Raw genomic sequence first — 16,497 nt, forward strand, 5'->3', positions numbered from 1 at the left:
CAATTGTAGAGCATCTACAGGTTTCTAATGATTTGAATTTAAGTCTATGCGGCAGTTTAAATGCCACGTCAGTTTCCAATAACGAGCACTTCCCAATAATGATCAATACTATCGGTTGTGTAGTTACGCGTGTTGGCCACCAGAGGCAGCAGAGTCACTGTTTACAGCTCGAGGCCAGCAGGCTTCACGAGCTGTTACTTTCAGTCAGTAGCTAGCGTGGAGTTGAATTCAGCGTTGAGAGGAGGTCGCTGTAGTTAGTTATTAAAAAGTTGCCGAAAGTCGCTGCTGAACCAGATTTGTGCCTACCGTTTACATGGTAACTCCATGTTGTGAGGTAATTACTTGTTGATATGATACAGCCGAGAAGAGAGGCGAAACATAACATTTAGCTCGGCTCTAGCTTGCTGACTTCTGCATGGTAGCTAGCTAGCTAACGTTAGCTGCAGGAGCTACTTGGCTAGCTGGCTAGCGAGGTCCAGCCCAAAAGTTGTTTACCTCAAGTTGTGGTTGTTGTCACCCCTGTACTTTTCAGTATTTTTTCTGGGATTAGAGTAAATACCAAAAATCACACTGGATTTAACATTGTGTGTGGTTAGGAAACTAGCAGGATGTCCACCGAGGTTGAGCATAAGGTTGACTCAGGTTTGACAGCGACCAGCTCCACTGGAGGAGAGGACAACCAAAACAAGTCCGAAGAGGCTCCACTGCAGAAACCAGACGGGGAACAGGGCCAGAAAAAGACGGAAAAACAACCTCTAGATGGGCAGAGCACCGAGGTAGCGAAGAGCCCGATGGACCTGCACAAAAAATGCAAAGAAAACGACAAAGAAAACGACCAAAATGCTCAAAGCAGCAACGTTGACTCGGCTGAAACGGTGAAGCGAAAAGTTGTTGAAGCACCACCGCCGAAAGTGAACCCGTGGACGAAGAGGACCACGGGCAGAGTGTCCAATAACACTAACGTTAACGTTATCAACTCCAGCTCCCAGGAGAAAGGTAAGGGCGTTTGAGGTATACTGTTGCGACTAACGTTACTATTGTTACAATCACAGTCTATGCTTACAACAGTCTTCCTTCCCATTGACATTGCACCACTTTCCCGTATGTTACAGCAGTTGAGCGTGGTGTTGCACGACTTTTTGACAAATTTGCTAACCAGAAAGTCGCATTAATGTGGGTGCAGTGAAGTTTGTCTTTGGGCTTAATTGCGTTGAAAGAAGTGCATAAACGCAAATGTCAGCAGAGTCAAAGGTGTTGATGGTGGCATGTTGCCCCCATCCCCCCTCTGCTCGGATTGCTCTGGAGCACCACGTGTTGATTGCTGACAATTGCTACTTCTTTAGCCTTTAGCTACCAGCAGCTAGCTTTCTCACTGTTTTCCCGCACTGTAAACGCCATAATCCGAGTACCAAGCTCATGTCTGGGTAAAGGCAGGACAGTGGAAACAAAATCAGCAAAAATCAGCTTTGAGGTTGCTGCTGGGTTCACCCACTGTGAGCTAGACAGCCAGCTAACTCCTGCTGCTCTAGAGACACGTTTTGTGCGTCCAATGGCCTCGCTGCCTGCAATTCCTCCCACCGCCAGCCACTTCTCTCACTGTCAATAGTAGTAAAGCACACGTCTATGATCGAGGTGGCTGAACAGGTGTCAAAGTTAACGGTTTAAATGTTATGAAACCAACCACAACTAACATTGTCTGTAGCATTTATTTAAAGACTACATATATTTTAGGTAATTATCCTATTTTTGCTAGGGCCATGTTTTAGCTGCTTATTAATCTGACAGATGGCACTGAAATAAGAAAATTGCTTAATTTAAATCTATATATTTAAATCCGGCCTATTTGAACTGTCTTGTGTTTGTGTGTGGTAGTGTGGAGACAGAGTGAGAAGGCTATATTTGAAGTGTGTGACTAGTGAGTGCACAGGCATCATTTTACAGCGTTACTGTACAACCACTCTGATGTGGGTGTATGTCTGTAGATGAGTGAGGCCTACACCCATTCATGCAGAAGCCTGGGCCCTGTGTCTCTTATCAAGCCGACCATCCTCTGTGGAGCGATATGGAGTGTCAAACCCCAGTGTGCCACTCCCAGGCTACGAGCTGTACAGTAGAAACGCTGCCACATACCGCTGCTGGCTGTACAAAAAACACCCTCAACTAGTTCCGTAGCTAACCCTGGGGTGCTGGTGGGGGAGGGAGAGTATTTATGCATACTGTATTGACAGAAAGTCTTAATGCTGCACAAAGACAACATAGCATGGAAGTGTAGATGACTTGAGTTTTGAATCCAGTAGTGAGTGAGCTTTTGGGCCCAGAAAGTGCTGATTAGAGTTATTAAACATTATTAGGATTAATAAGATGCTACGTTCATTTATTGACTTTGTATCCACAGATCAACAAAACCCTCTGAAAGTCGTCCGCGCCAGCAAGCCAAGGACGAGAAAATCCAGCAAGGTAATGGGCTTTTTTTATGCTTCCAAAGCTACTGGGGTTCAAGCTTTTAGAAATGGCAGAATCACGAGAATCCCGCACACTGTCCAAACTTGCAAAAATAAATTTAATAATGTAACGTTTCGGTCTCAGACCTTTTTCAAACAAAAGACCTTTGTTTGAAAAAGGTCTGAGACCGAAACGTTACATTATTAAATTTATTTTTGCAAGTTTGGACAGTGTGCGGGACTCTCTTTATTTTGTGTGAATTATATCCTTGTCCTACGCACCTGCCCCGTAAGAGAGATGTGCGAGAATCACGAGAATAACACCTGGCCCAGCTGTCAAAATATTCTTGATGGGGGGTTGAGTCTTATCAGTTTGTTTCGGTAATTAAGTTAGACATGGATTAGCCCTGTATCAGCTTTTGATACAAAATAAAGTATGTACATGTTGTCAGTTTGGTCTGTTGTCTAATATCTTAGCTAATTTATGGTGAAGTTGTTTGAGTATTGCCTCTCTCTCTCATTTGCAAATTGACCAAGATATTTGGCTCCCTGAGAGGTGATCCTCAGAAGATCACATGCAGTGTGTAACTTGGGTTGTCTGCTGACACTTGATGCAGCATGGGAAAGTAACACCTGCCATCAGCCAAATGTTGGTTTGGTTGAAGGTCTGGCTGGTAATTGTGTCATTACTTTCTCAACCACAGTAATTCCTTCAAGTTTTATCTTTATCACAAAAGTGTCTGAATGTAGATACTGGCTGCTCTTAAATGGTATGCTCACACTATTTGTGAATGAACACAACCAACTGAATTCAAATCATTCTGATCATTTTGAAGCAGGGAAGTGATGTTGTCATCTTAAGTGACGGCAGCAGGAAACGCATGTGTTGTATATTCTTATGGCTACAGTTACACTTGCCATTTCAATACCGTTTTCTCATCTGATCACACCAGGGCCAACTAACTGGACCCTCCCAACTTGAATTTTGCCTGCTTTTAAATCTGATGACCCAGAACACATCCTGGTGACACTTCATGATCAATTCAGGTCAAAATAAAATGTCAGAAGTGACACTAAGGCTTCACAATACTTGTCATACTATGATTTTATTTGCTGCTTTTTGAAATTGCTGCAGCTTTTGTCTACATAATTTATGTTTGGTTCCTGGCAAAATATCAAAAAAAGCAGTTGGGTCCAGGTAAGATTTACTTAGTTGGGAAGTAATACAATTGTTACTTTCAACCAATCAGTCTGAGTAGACAGGGGTGGTTTACAATCATGTTGTTAATTCTTGTAATTAATTTGCTCTTGTGCTAAACGGAGAGCTCATACGTAATATTTCTTGTTTTCTCCTGTTCTACTACTGAGAAGAACCCGTTTCAGTCAGTATGCTGCATTGGATAAAAGCTATAATCCCATTAAGGATTTACCACTATTCCATCACTGTTGTAGCCACTCAGGTATTATTTCTATAGTAAAACACCTAGTTTAGGAGGCCGTGTGATTAAGACGTAATGTGCTTTAGAAATGGCAAGAGTTTTTATTGTAATTTTGACTTTTCTTGCCTTTCTACTGTGTAACCGCAGCCCGCGTCTCCAACCTTGATCTCCTTCTCCTATCAGGCAGTCCAAATTTACAACATTTACTCTGGCGGAAAGTGACTGGGCTGTAGCCTGGGCTGTTTATCATTGTTGTTTACACTGTCTCTGCAGACAGAACGCTGACCTCCTTTTTTACCTGCTGCTTTCTACCAGAAGGCCACTTAACCTGTCCAGGCAATGTGAAAATGCAAGCGGTGAATGAATGAATGAATGGATGGATGAGTTGAGTTGAGGGAAAAGGGATCGACGCCGTCTGGAAACTGCTGAGGCTGTTGAAATGTTGAGGGAAATGTTTTGGTTTCTTTTTTCCTTAAGATTATTTTATTGGGCATTTTGCCTTTATTGATAGGACAGTAGACAGACAGGAAAGTTGGAGAGAGAGAGAGAGGGGATGACATGTGGCAAAGGACCACGGGTTGATTCAAACTCAAGTCGGCCGCACAAAGGACAAAGCCTTTGTGGTACGCGCTCTCCCAGGTGAGCCACCGGTACGCCCCATGTTCCAGTTTCTAATGTTGCCGTTTCTTTCTGTCTTTTACAGTCAAGTGATTTCAGTGACATCACAAACTGGCCCACACCTGGTGAACTGGCCAAAGAGGTATGGTTGGATATTTGGATATATGTGTGTAGGTGTCAGGATGGGATCACCCCTTTTCAAATGGCAAATGCACTGTACCGTACTTGTTGTGGGAGTGCCCCATTTACTGACGTGACTGGTTAGATTACAGAAGAGCTTTTATGATTTTGCTCACTAGATGGAGCACCACTACTTGAGGTCTGACATACCATAGAGAGAGTAGAAAGAAAAGTGATTTAGAACAACTAATTGAAAGAGCCTTCAATGAATCTTATGTGTAGTATTATTATTATCCCATAGTATTAAGTATTTATGTCCATGTGTTAAGTGACAAGTTAAAGACTAATAACTGTGTCCTTGTGTAAGTTTTGAACACCAAGGACCACAGTGGAAATACATCTTTGGCTTTTTATTTTGTGTTTGATCATTTGGAAATGCATGTATGCATTTAACATGTTTTTAAAAATTGGAAAATGAACCCACACTTTGTCACTGATTAATTCAAATGAATTGGACCGATGGAAGTTAAAATTTTCTGGATGGTTATTGGTTTTTCGGTCCCAGTCACCTTGAAAATCCACGAAGGCTTGAATTTGAGAGATAGAGAAAAGGCCTCAGTAGTTTTGGCTTTGAAACTACTTGCTTTTCTTATTCAAATACAGCACAAACATTTGTTGATTGAGCAGCAGTTTCAAAATGAATAATTTCTTGACTTGATAAGGTCATGAATAATGACATCTAATTCTGAACAATGCCATATCTTAAAGCAAAACCTGACAATTTGAGTCCTACAATTTCACCAATGAAAACCGTTAAAAACATTTGACAATTTTATGTCCGAGTGTGGGCACTGAATCAGGCACGGCACTGGTTCTCAATACCTAAGTGGTTTACAAAGCAACAAAGGGCACAATAAATACAAGCACAAACAAATAACACAAAAAGTAATCATTACAAGCCAAATTACAGTATCCTTACTCATCCTGTCAAAGCATAAAGAAAAGGAAGTCAAAACTGTTGCCTCTGTGCCAGCAACAGCAGAACGTCCTCAACACCGACGGGAAGAAGCCTCCCTCCTCACGCAGAGAAAAGGACAGGAAGAGGGAACGCGTGGAGAAGAAAGCGGAGAGCAACCACGATGGAGGCGAGAGCAAAGAGAACCAGGAAGCTCAGCAGGACCCACTGGCTGAGCTGCCCAAGGACGGGGAGCCCGAGGCAGGACCTGACTCCAAGAGCCCCGGCCTGAAGAAGAGGGGAGGTGAGAGTGAGTGATGTTCTCTACCTAGTGAAGCATGTTCGACTGCATCCTTTACATAATGACGATTGATTGATTGATTGATAAATAATGGCTGCAGCCCTCAATGTGTTTGATTAAAGCAGATTCATATGTTTGATTGTTGCACAGAGGGAGCATGCCAATATCTGTATTGATCATGGGTTGACAATAGGGCTGGGCGATATGGTTGCAATCAATGTATATATATATATTTCAATATAACCTACATCACAATATGGCTTACATATGCAAAATCATGTTAAATAATCAAATTATTCTTATTGAACCAAATAGTAATATTCCTTACAATGTTTCATAACTAATTTTTGCCACATTTTTAACTTATGAGTTTAGCAGAATTGTGCATCACGATGTCACAAAATGACCATATCTTCACCATATATTTCCACTGAAAGACGATGAATAATATATTGAATTATCGCCCAGGCCTAGTTGAATTTGCTGATTGGTGCATGTTCTGTGGCGCCTGCTGTGATGACTTACATGTTGCAGCAGTCTCACTCTCACTCTCACCTATTTAGACATGGAAACAAGGTGACAGAGACAAACTGTAAAAAGCACGACAGTAACTATAAGCTACTATAAGTGACATGCAACTATCTAAACCAGAGAAGAAGTAGTTTTTGTTCACAAATGTTGAACAAGAGAAAATGGAGAAAATCACATCTCCCTGAAGATCTCTCTTCCTACCACCTTATCCACTCCAACTTCACTGATGCTGTCTCCAAAGCAAAAACCTCCTTCTTCATCTCTGAAATCCAGTCCTCTGCATCCAATCCCAGTAAACTGTTCTCCACCTTCTCCACGCTCCTCAACCCTCCCTCCCCTCCCCCTCCCTCCTCCCTCTCTGCTGATGATTTTGTAACATTTTTTACTAAAAAGGTGGATGACATCAGCTCCTCCTTCCATCCTCCAGGCACCCTCACTAACACTCCTGACTCCAATCCTGCTTCCCGGCCCCCTGTCCCTGGATTTCCTTCCTTCTCTCCCCTCTCTCCCGATGAAGTGCTTAAACTCATCAGCTCGAACCGAGCCACCTACTGCCCCCTCGATCCTATCCCTTCCTCTCTCCTCCAAACCATCTCACCTAACATATCTCCCTTCCTCACGACCTTCATTAACTCCTCTCTGTCCTCTGGTCTTGTTCCGCCTGCTCTAAAGACTGCAAGAGTCAAGCCTCTGCTTAAGAAACCCTCCCTTGACCCTACCGCTATTCAGAACTACAGACCTGTCTCTCTCCTCTCATTCCTTTCCAAAACCCTTGAACGAGCAGCGTCCGAACAACTTTCTCTCTATCTCTCCCAAAATGACCTCCTGGACCCTCTGCAGTCCGGTTTCAAGGCTTCTCACTCCACTGAGACAGCTCTTCTTGCTGTCACAGAGGCCCTTCACACTGCTAAGGCCTCATCCCTCTCCTCTGTTCTTGTCCTCCTTGACCTGTCTGCTGCCTTCGATACAGTCAACCACCAAATCCTTCTTTCCACTCTGTCTGACCTAGGCATTTCAGGTTCTGCACTCTCCTGGTTTGCTTCCTACCTCTCGAACCGCTCATACCAGGTCTCATGGAGAGGGTCCCTCTCCAGATCCTGTCCTCTTACCACCGGTGTCCCCCAGGGCTCAGTCCTGGGCCCCTTACTTTTCCTTCTCTATATCAGATCTCTTGCCTATGTGATCTCTTCTCATGGCTTTTCTTATCACTGCTATGCTGACGACACCCAGCTTTTCCTTTCCTTTCCCCCCTCAGACACTCAAATCGAGGCTCGCATCTCTGCATGCCTCAAAGACATTGGCGACTGGATGTCTGCCCACCACCTCAAGCTCAACCTTGGTAAGACAGAGCTACTCTTCCTCCCAGGAAAAGACTGCCCTCTCGCAGATCTCTCCATCTCCATTGACAACACCACTGTGCTTCCCTCCCAAACAGCTAAGAACCTTGGGGTGATCCTTGACAACCAGCTGTCTTGCTCAGCCAACATAGCTGCTACGGCACGCTCCTGTAGGTTCTCTCTCTACAACGTCCGCAAAATCCGTCCCTTTCTCACAAGAGAAGCGACTCAACTCCTGGTCCAGTCTCTTGTCTCCTCCCGCCTGGACTACTGCAACGTGCTCCTGGCCGGCCTACCTGCCGCCGACATCCGACCGCTTCAGCTCATTCAGAACGCTGCAGCCCGTCTCGTATTCAACCAACCCAAATTCTCTCACGTCACTCCCCTCTTCCAGGAGCTCCACTGGCTTCCCATCTCGGCCCGCATCAAATTCAAGACACTGGTACTGGCCTACCGGGCAGTACACCAGTCAGCTCCCCTGTACCTGCAATCTATGGTCAGGTTCCAAACCTCTCAGCGCTCCCTTCGCTCCTCCACCAGTGCAGGTCGCCTCGCCCCTCCTTCGCTACGGGGGCTCAAAAGTCGCTCATCCCGATCTCGACTCTTCTCGTCCCTGGCACCTCAATGGGGGAACGAGCTTCCACCTTCGGTCAGGACGGCTGAATCACTGCCAATCTTTCGGAAAAGACTAAAGACGCACCTTTTCAGGCTCCATCTGGGCCCTTCTTGATCTAACTTCGTTCTCTCTCTTTCACCCAAAAAAAAAAAAAAAAACTAACCTTAAAGGCCGGGTTTACCGTGGGGAACATGAATATATATTAATTCTTAAAAAATCTTAAATTTCGAATCCGTTGAAATTTTTGAATTTCCGTTGAAATTCCGTTGAAATTCCGTTCCGTTGAAATTTTTGAATTTTTGAAATTTTTGAATTTCAAAAAAAAAAAAAAAAAAATGGGCCAGGTGACGCGTTTCGACGCGAAACGCGTCACCTGGCCCAATTTTTTTTTTTTTTTTTTTTTTTTTTTTTTATTTCATTTTTTTTTTCTCTGGCTGTGAACAAGCAATTTCAAAAATTTCAACGGATTCGAAATTTAAGATTTTTTAAGAATTAATATATATTCATGTTCCCCACGGTAAACCCGGCCTTTAACTTGTACCACTAACCTAAACTTGTACCACTGTTCCTTCAGAAGTTGTAGTTATCACAGACTGTGCTCCATAGTAGATTGCTCTATTGCTGACATAAATGTGTTATTGTAAGTCGCTTTGGATAAAAGCGTCTGCCAAATGACGTAATGTAATGTAATGTAATGTAAATGAGTTGGCCCCACAGACAGTTAGTCCACTACAGCAGGGTTTCCATAGGTCTTGAGTGTTTGTGAATTAGTAAAAAGTAAAATAAGGCATAAAAAGCTTATGAAAATGTAGATGTGTTGATAAACCAACAGTTTTAAAACCAATCATTCACCACAAATTCTTCATTTTACAAGATCACGTTGAATAAATGAGGCCTCTATGATGTCAAAATATGCCAATTTTGAATCTTTAATTTTTGTCAACCAACAATATGGATGGGACAATCTGTTTCACGATAAGATTCAATACACGATATGGGGTTCATGATTCAATACAACTACAATACAATGTGATAAATAAAAGTTCAATGACCGCAAAGTGACTCTGCAGAATTTTGTTTATTTCTGAGTCACAAATGTCGCATTGTCGTATTTTCACATTTGCATATTACATTTGTATCGTCCCATCCCTACCAACCAAAACCTTTAAAATCACACAAAAGACATTGCATTTGATGTCAGAGTGTGGGAAACCTGCTATAGTGAGATAGTTATATTTACTTTTTATTTAGGTACAAACTATTTTAGAGACTAAATTATGAACTTTAGATAATGACTTTATTTGTTCCAAAATGGATTAGCGTTTCGGAGTAGAACTCTTCAAGTGCTGTTTCCGGTCGCTAGGTAACAAACGTAAGTGGGTTTCTCTGCCGCTGGAGGAAGCGTCCCGGGATGGCGGCGCCGAGACACCAGGTGGGGGCCGAACGCGCTCGGACGCAGAGCCCAACCAAGAGTCAGCTGACCCCACATCGCCCAATCACACGCTCCATAATAGCAGGGCACATGATAGCAGCAGGAGTAAGTTGCCAGTCGCTTCCTGTTTTGTGTTTTTTCCTCGCCTTCCATCTGTCCTGCCACTCTGCTTCTTCACGCCGGCTTGTTCTTGGTGTTTGCTCTCCAACCCAATGGTGTCTCCATTTGCTTTCCACATTTCTCTACTATCATTTATCTTTTCATCATGTGATACCTTCTTTTTATGCTGTGGTTGATTTCTGTTTTCCATACTAAAATATTGCAATATAAAATAATGGGATTTGTATTAACTTGTCAAGATCAAACTTACAATTTCGATTATACATTTAGGGCCATATCTTACGCCCAAGTCTTAGTGCAAGCCAAGGGCAAATCTTTGCTAGCTTATAGCACTCAAAATCAAAAATGTTCTCACCGAAACATGTCCTTTGATGTACTGACCCAGTGGTAATTAAAAGATTAAAAAAAGGATTTTGAGTGCTATAAACTAGCAAAGACTTTCCCTTGCACTAAGACTTGCATGTAAGATATAGCCCTTAGTCTATAAAATGTGAAAAATAACAACAAATGCCCATCACAAGTTGGACCCAAAGAGATTCTTAAACTTGCTTACTGAGTTTGACCAGCAGCAAAAAACAACAAATTATTAATTTTCTTCTGATAGGAACCAGAGAAAAGCAAGGCAACCATAGCATTTGAGAAGTTGTTAATTACTTTTACTCATAAGACTAAAACGGTTAATTGATTATTACAATTATAATTGATTAATTTTCTACCAATTAACTAATCCGTTACTCGACTGATAGTTTCAGCACCATTTAGTGCTATTCACCAAATTATTTCCCCTGGGAAAACCTCTAAAAATAGTTTGGTTGCTTTAAGTTTTCTTAGGTCTCATGCCTCTTTACAACCAACCTTTGGTTGGGAACCACTGCAGTAGATAACTGTCAGATTTGACCCGAAGCTTACATGATTGTGCACTTGTCAACAGGTTGGAGAAGAGAGCCGCGAGATTCTGGAGACGATTCTGCCAGCATCCGGAGTGATGGGGGAAGTGTTCGTGGAGGACTGCGGGGCCGAGGGAGAGGGCGCGGCCGTGGGAGAGGACGCGGACGAGGTAACAGAACAAAATACCAATTTATTTCATTTGTGTTTGAAATCAGGCCAGGAAACCATTTTCTCACTCCGTGACCACTGGCCAGTGGCCACTGTAGCTGGTGGATTTCACCAACCATGCTGCTTCTGGGAATAGACTGACAGACTGCAGTGTTTCATATGCATTCAGCAGTGGCATACCCCTACTGCTGAAATATGGCCGGATTACACTGCTTTTTTATGACTCCGCCGGCGATAGCCACGCCGGAGGCATTATGGATCTGGGTTGTCCGTACGTACGTTTGTCCGTACGTATGTCTGTCCGTCCGATGTTCGTTAACGTAATATCTGAGGAACGCCTTGACGGAATTTCATCAAATTTGCCTTAAACATCCACTTAGACTCAAGGATGATCTGATTAGATTTAGGTGGTCAAAGGTCAAGTTCACTCTGACCTCTCGAACACCATTTTCAAGTTTGTTAACGCGATGTCTCAGGAATGCCTTGGCGGAATTTCACCAAATTTGCCTCAAACATCGACTTGGACTCAAGGATGAACTGATTAGATTTTGGTGGTCAAAGGTCAAAGGCCACGATCACGGTGACCTCTCGAACGCCATTTTCAAGCTTGTTAACGCAATATCTCAGGAATGCCTTGACGGAATTTCATCAAATTTGCCTCAAACATTGCCTTGGGCTCAAGCATGAACTGATGGCGGAGGCATAAATCCGCGGTGCGGTCATTCTAGTTTCTTCTTTTCTTTAGAACCTAAATTTATATTATTTGGCACTATGGAGTACTTTTTTATTTTATTTATAACATGCAAACTCCACACAGAAAGGTCCTTTTTGACGACCCCACCCGGGCGGTGGGCACTCGAGGACATGCGGACGGGCACGCACTCCTTCAGCGCTCACAGCGTCCCAGGTGGGAATCCAACCCAGGACCTTCTAGCTGTGAGGCGACAGCGCTTACCACTGCGCCACCCGCTTGCAGGAGTACTATATGAATATTATATGGATACTATAGAAATATTATGTGAATACTGTAGGGATATTATAGAATTACTATAGGGATATTATAGGAATACTGTAGGAATATTATAGGAATACTAGATCTCTATTGCCGAATACAAATTTATTGACTATCTACTACTAGGCAGGACACGCTTTGCAAGCAAAATATAACACTAGAAAATCCTAGAGGAAACGCTGTTTTTGGTTAGCAGATCAATGGGACAGTGCAGTGGTGTTAATTTCCCTTCCTGAGATGTTCACCTTGTTTGAACTACAGTCTGCTTTCTTTTAATGTATAATTTCTTAGATTTGGTAATAATTCCATGCAGGAAAATGTTTAATAATGTGTTTGGCAGACCTTGAGATCTTGTGAACGATGTGTTTGACAGACCTTGAGGTCTTGTGAATGTTCACTATTTTTCTCATTTGTGTGCTCCCATTTCGCCTCCTTGCTCAGGTCGCTATGATTATTCTCAGAGCTTCCGGGACTCCCACTCGACAGACGGCTCTGGTGTTCAGACCCCCGCAGAGTTCGGCAGCAACAACATGGTTTACTACTACGGCGACGGCAGCAAGGTCCAGATGTACACAGTGGACGAAAAGCTTCTGAAGGAATACATCAAACGCCAGATGTGAGGGTTTTACCATTCTTTTCTCTTTATTCACTCCATAGGCTGCAGTGCATTTCCACAAATACCTGAACAACAACAACACAGAGCTTTGATAAAAGCCATAACACATCACATTAGAGATGCGCGGGCCGCAGTTATAACTGCGCTGACTGTGGATATCCTGCCCTGCGCGGGGCGGATCATAAAAATAAACATTCTGATTAATAGTGGATGGGTTGTGGGTGAAATTATGTATCATTAATGAGGAACATTAATATTAATTATGTTATCTAGTCTATGAACGTATTTTAAGCTTCTTTTTTCGTCAGGCACATGTTAGCCACCTATTGTGGGATAGCAAGGACCCCCAAAGGACCCAAGGCGTAAACGTCGATGGGATATGCCTCCTTTCTTGCTCCATATATGGTCAGTGATGTCACCAGAATGTCAAACAGGAGTCTCCGCTGAAGACACGTTGGAAGAGAATACGCGCTTGTATTATTTTCCCATACGATGAAGTCAATCCAGTCTTGATCTAAACTTAGAGCTATAGTGTTAGCCTAGTATGCTACATGGACAAGTGCTGGACTGGACATAATACAGCATGGACGTTTATTTGGAGTCGACTGCAGCGATCGCTCTGACGGCAGCAGAAACGGTAAGTTAATCTCCCCAACTTGCCCCTTTATGCAGTGGTTCTCAAATGGGGGTCCGGGGACCCCCAGGGGTCCGTGGCGCTTTGCCAGGGGGTCCACGAAAAGTTTTCAGGAAAATAAAAATAAAAACTTTTGTTGTTGTTGCAAAAGCTTCATAGTTCAACGAAAATATTTTATGATTTAAATCTAAAATGGTTCATGGATTACATTCTAATCTAACAAACCTATCAATTAGTAAAGTCAAGCACGTTACCGCGGAAACAATTCAGCTTAGCCCAAAATCACAAATCAGAATGAGGGGATCCCCGGTATATTTTCTATCTTGTAAGGGGTCCTTGGCTGAAAAACATTTGAGAATCTCTGCTTTATAGCATCGGGTGCACGGCGGGCGTGGATCTATAAATAGTAGGAAATAATAGGCGTGGATTTATGGCGGACGGTTGCTTCATGCATACATGCGGATTAGGATGGCATAAAAGCTCATCCGCACGTCTCTACATCACATCACTTTTCCTTCTAGTGCGTTTACATGCAGACAATAAACAGTTTATTAGTGGATTTCTGGAGTTACCTGATTATTCAAATGGTCATGTAAACAGCATAAACCGATAAGCTTTATTCGTTTATGGTCGTAATCGGGTTATGAATAAACCGACAAACATACCTAGGTTTTTGGCCAATAACCTGTCTTTTGAGTGCATGTATACAGCGTATCAGGTTTCTTGTGGGTTTATACACCTGCGCATGTACAAGTTGCATGTAAAAACTTGAATTACCGCCGCCTTCTGGAGAGAAATCCGACTAATTGACTGAATCATGTAAACCTGGGTTTTTCCTATTGTCGGATTATTAAAGTGCATGTAAATGCAGAAATCAGATTATTGCCATAAACTGATTACTCACAGTTATCAGTTTATTGGTGTGCATGTAAATGCACTCTATTGTTTGTTTTCTATAGTATAGTACGGACCATATATTAATATTTGGGTTATTGGCCCGCTAGATGGATAGCTGACCATGCTATTGTCTGTCTTAGCTTAGATTTGCTTTTTAATCTTTCTTCTATTCTTTCCCTTTGTGTTTTTATATTTTAATTATTTCGTGTCATGTAATGTGTATTTTGTCTTGGACAAGAGGAAGACTAGCTGTCGTCTAGGCGGCAGCTACTGGGTATCTTTTTAATAAAAAAACAAATAACACCAGGGACCCCACTACAGTCCTTTAGGACTAGTGAACAAAAAAGCAATCAACACCAAAGGCACCCTTTTTCTTTTGCAATGTCCTCACACCCACTCTGTCAATAGAAGTATATTCTCTTTTATTTTATTCATGACCAGACCAATCTACACAGCAAGAAGTGCTAAAGCAACAGCCATCAAATCCCACCAAATTAAATGCAACCAAATGCATGACAAACTAAATGATGAAACACTTAGTACTTACACCACAGGTTCCCCCATAGAAGAGATGATCTGATTAGACCAGTTTACTGCATGACTTTGCAAACTGACTTTCTTTAAACTATATAACATGCTTTAAAATACAAATATTAAAGGAATAGTTGACCCAAAAATGAAAATTCTGTCATCTACTAACCACCGTGCCACAACTCGAGAGAAAACCAGTCACCATTGACTTCAGTACAGTATAACTGAAGTCAATGGTGACTGTTTTTTGTCTGGAGTTGTGCTGGCAACCTCCCTGTGTGTTATATGGACAAACTTCACTTGTGTTTCAACTGGCATGCGGATGAGTAGATGACAGCGTTTTCATTTTGGGGCGAACTGTTCCTTTAATACCATCCTTGTATTATGTGCTTCTCCCCCTGATAAGTAAAGGTATAGAATAACGCATTGCCAATGTATTGATCCATGCAGCGCTGGTACTGCTAGTTCCAGAGATGATTTGTGTGTGTGTTGTGCTCTGTAGTAGCAGATAAGAGCAGGGCGATATGGACAAATTCAAATATGATATTTTTGACCAAATACCTCAATATTGATATTGCACCACTATTGTAGGGATGCCTATTTGTGCTTTCACAATACTTACACAGTGATATTTTTGATAAATAATCATCAGTAATGTGGATATAATTACTCGATTCAAGATTCAAGATTTTTATTGTCACTCCGTTGTAGAAGTACGCACGTGTGAAATTCGTATGCCATGGGCTCCGTTACAGACAAGGCTAAACAGGTAAAGGGAAATAATAGAACAGCTAGAACAGTGGTAAGTAGGAAAGACAACACTTATGCCATATCACGATATTACAATATCCAAAACGATATCTAGTCTCATATCACAATATTGATATACGGTAATATCAATATACTGCCCAGCCCTAGAACAGTTTTTTTTCTCTGGCAGTCTGTCCTGCAGGGGGCAGCCTTTCTACTGTGTATGAATGACAGGGTTGGCCTCATTGCAGAAGCACACTCAAGAATAGTGGTTGGTGAGGTGTATTACTAAAAATAGTCTCCTTGCCTTGGGGGCGGGTGGGATGAATTATGTGCAGGCCTGAGCAAATGAAAAGAAACAGAGTGTTTGGGGGGCATAGTAGAGAGTGGAGGGAGAGGGGGTATGAGAGGAGAGGAAAGGAAAGAGGTGGGGGAGGGAGGAAAGGGAGACATTCTTGTCTTCTCCTCTCTCGTCTCCTTCAGCGTTATTCAGGCTGCTCACCCAGCTGTCTTTAACGCCACATGAATCAACCGGTCCCCACTGCCTCTGGGCTGAGGCAAGGCTGTGTGTGTGTGTGTGTGTGTGTGTGTGTGTGTGTGTGTGTGTGTGCCTCTGGGCTGAGGCAGGGCTCCGTTTGTGTGTGTGTGTGACTCTGGGCTGAGGCAGGGCTCTGTGTGTGCGTGTGCCTGTGTGTGTGACTCTGGGCTGAGGCAGGGCTCTGTGTGCCTGTGTGTGTGACTCTGGGCTGAGGCAGGGCTCTGTGTGTGTGTGTGTGTGTGTGCCTCTGGGCTGAGGCAGGGCTCTGTGTGTGAATGTGTGTGTGTGCCTCTGGGCTGAGGCAGGGCTCTGTGTGTTAATGTGTGTGTGTGTGTGCCTCTGGGCTGAGGCAGGGCTCTGTGTGTGCGTGTGCCTGTGTGTGACTCTGGGCTGAGGCAGGGCTCTGTGTGCGTGTGCCTGTGTGTGTGACTCTGGGCTGAGGCAGGGCTCTGTGTGCGTGTGCCTGTGTGTGTGACTCTGGGCTGAGGCAGGGCTCTGTGTGTGTGCGTGTGCCTGTGTGTGTGACTCTGGGCTGAGGCAGGGCTCTGTGTGT

General features: G+C 43.2%; 1 protein-coding gene across 8 annotated transcripts in view; it reads left to right on the forward strand.

The window, feature by feature from the left end:
• The first annotated feature begins 224 nt into the window (after positions 1-224).
• The window catches only part of larp1b (La ribonucleoprotein 1B), a 61,113-nt gene continuing 44,840 nt past the window's right edge, over positions 225-16,497 (forward strand). For 3 of the 8 annotated variants that reach the window (XM_083632884.1, XM_083632885.1, XM_083632889.1), the window contains exons 1-7: positions 225-996; positions 2,396-2,457; positions 4,584-4,640; positions 5,652-5,883; positions 9,722-9,895; positions 10,842-10,967; positions 12,420-12,594. In XM_083632884.1, the coding sequence (XP_083489010.1) occupies positions 609-996; positions 2,396-2,457; positions 4,584-4,640; positions 5,652-5,883; positions 9,722-9,895; positions 10,842-10,967; positions 12,420-12,594 (1,214 nt within the window). In that variant the 5' untranslated portion in view covers positions 225-608. The remainder of the gene's footprint in view (positions 997-2,395; positions 2,458-4,583; positions 4,641-5,651; positions 5,884-9,721; positions 9,896-10,841; positions 10,968-12,419; positions 12,595-16,497) is intronic. The other 5 variants (XM_083632887.1, XM_083632886.1, XM_083632888.1 and 2 more) reach the window with 5 other exon arrangements.

This window comes from Poromitra crassiceps (genome assembly GCF_964638095.1).
Source record: "Poromitra crassiceps genome assembly, chromosome: 3".
In the NCBI taxonomy this organism is placed as follows: Eukaryota; Metazoa; Chordata; class Actinopteri; order Beryciformes; family Melamphaidae; genus Poromitra; species Poromitra crassiceps.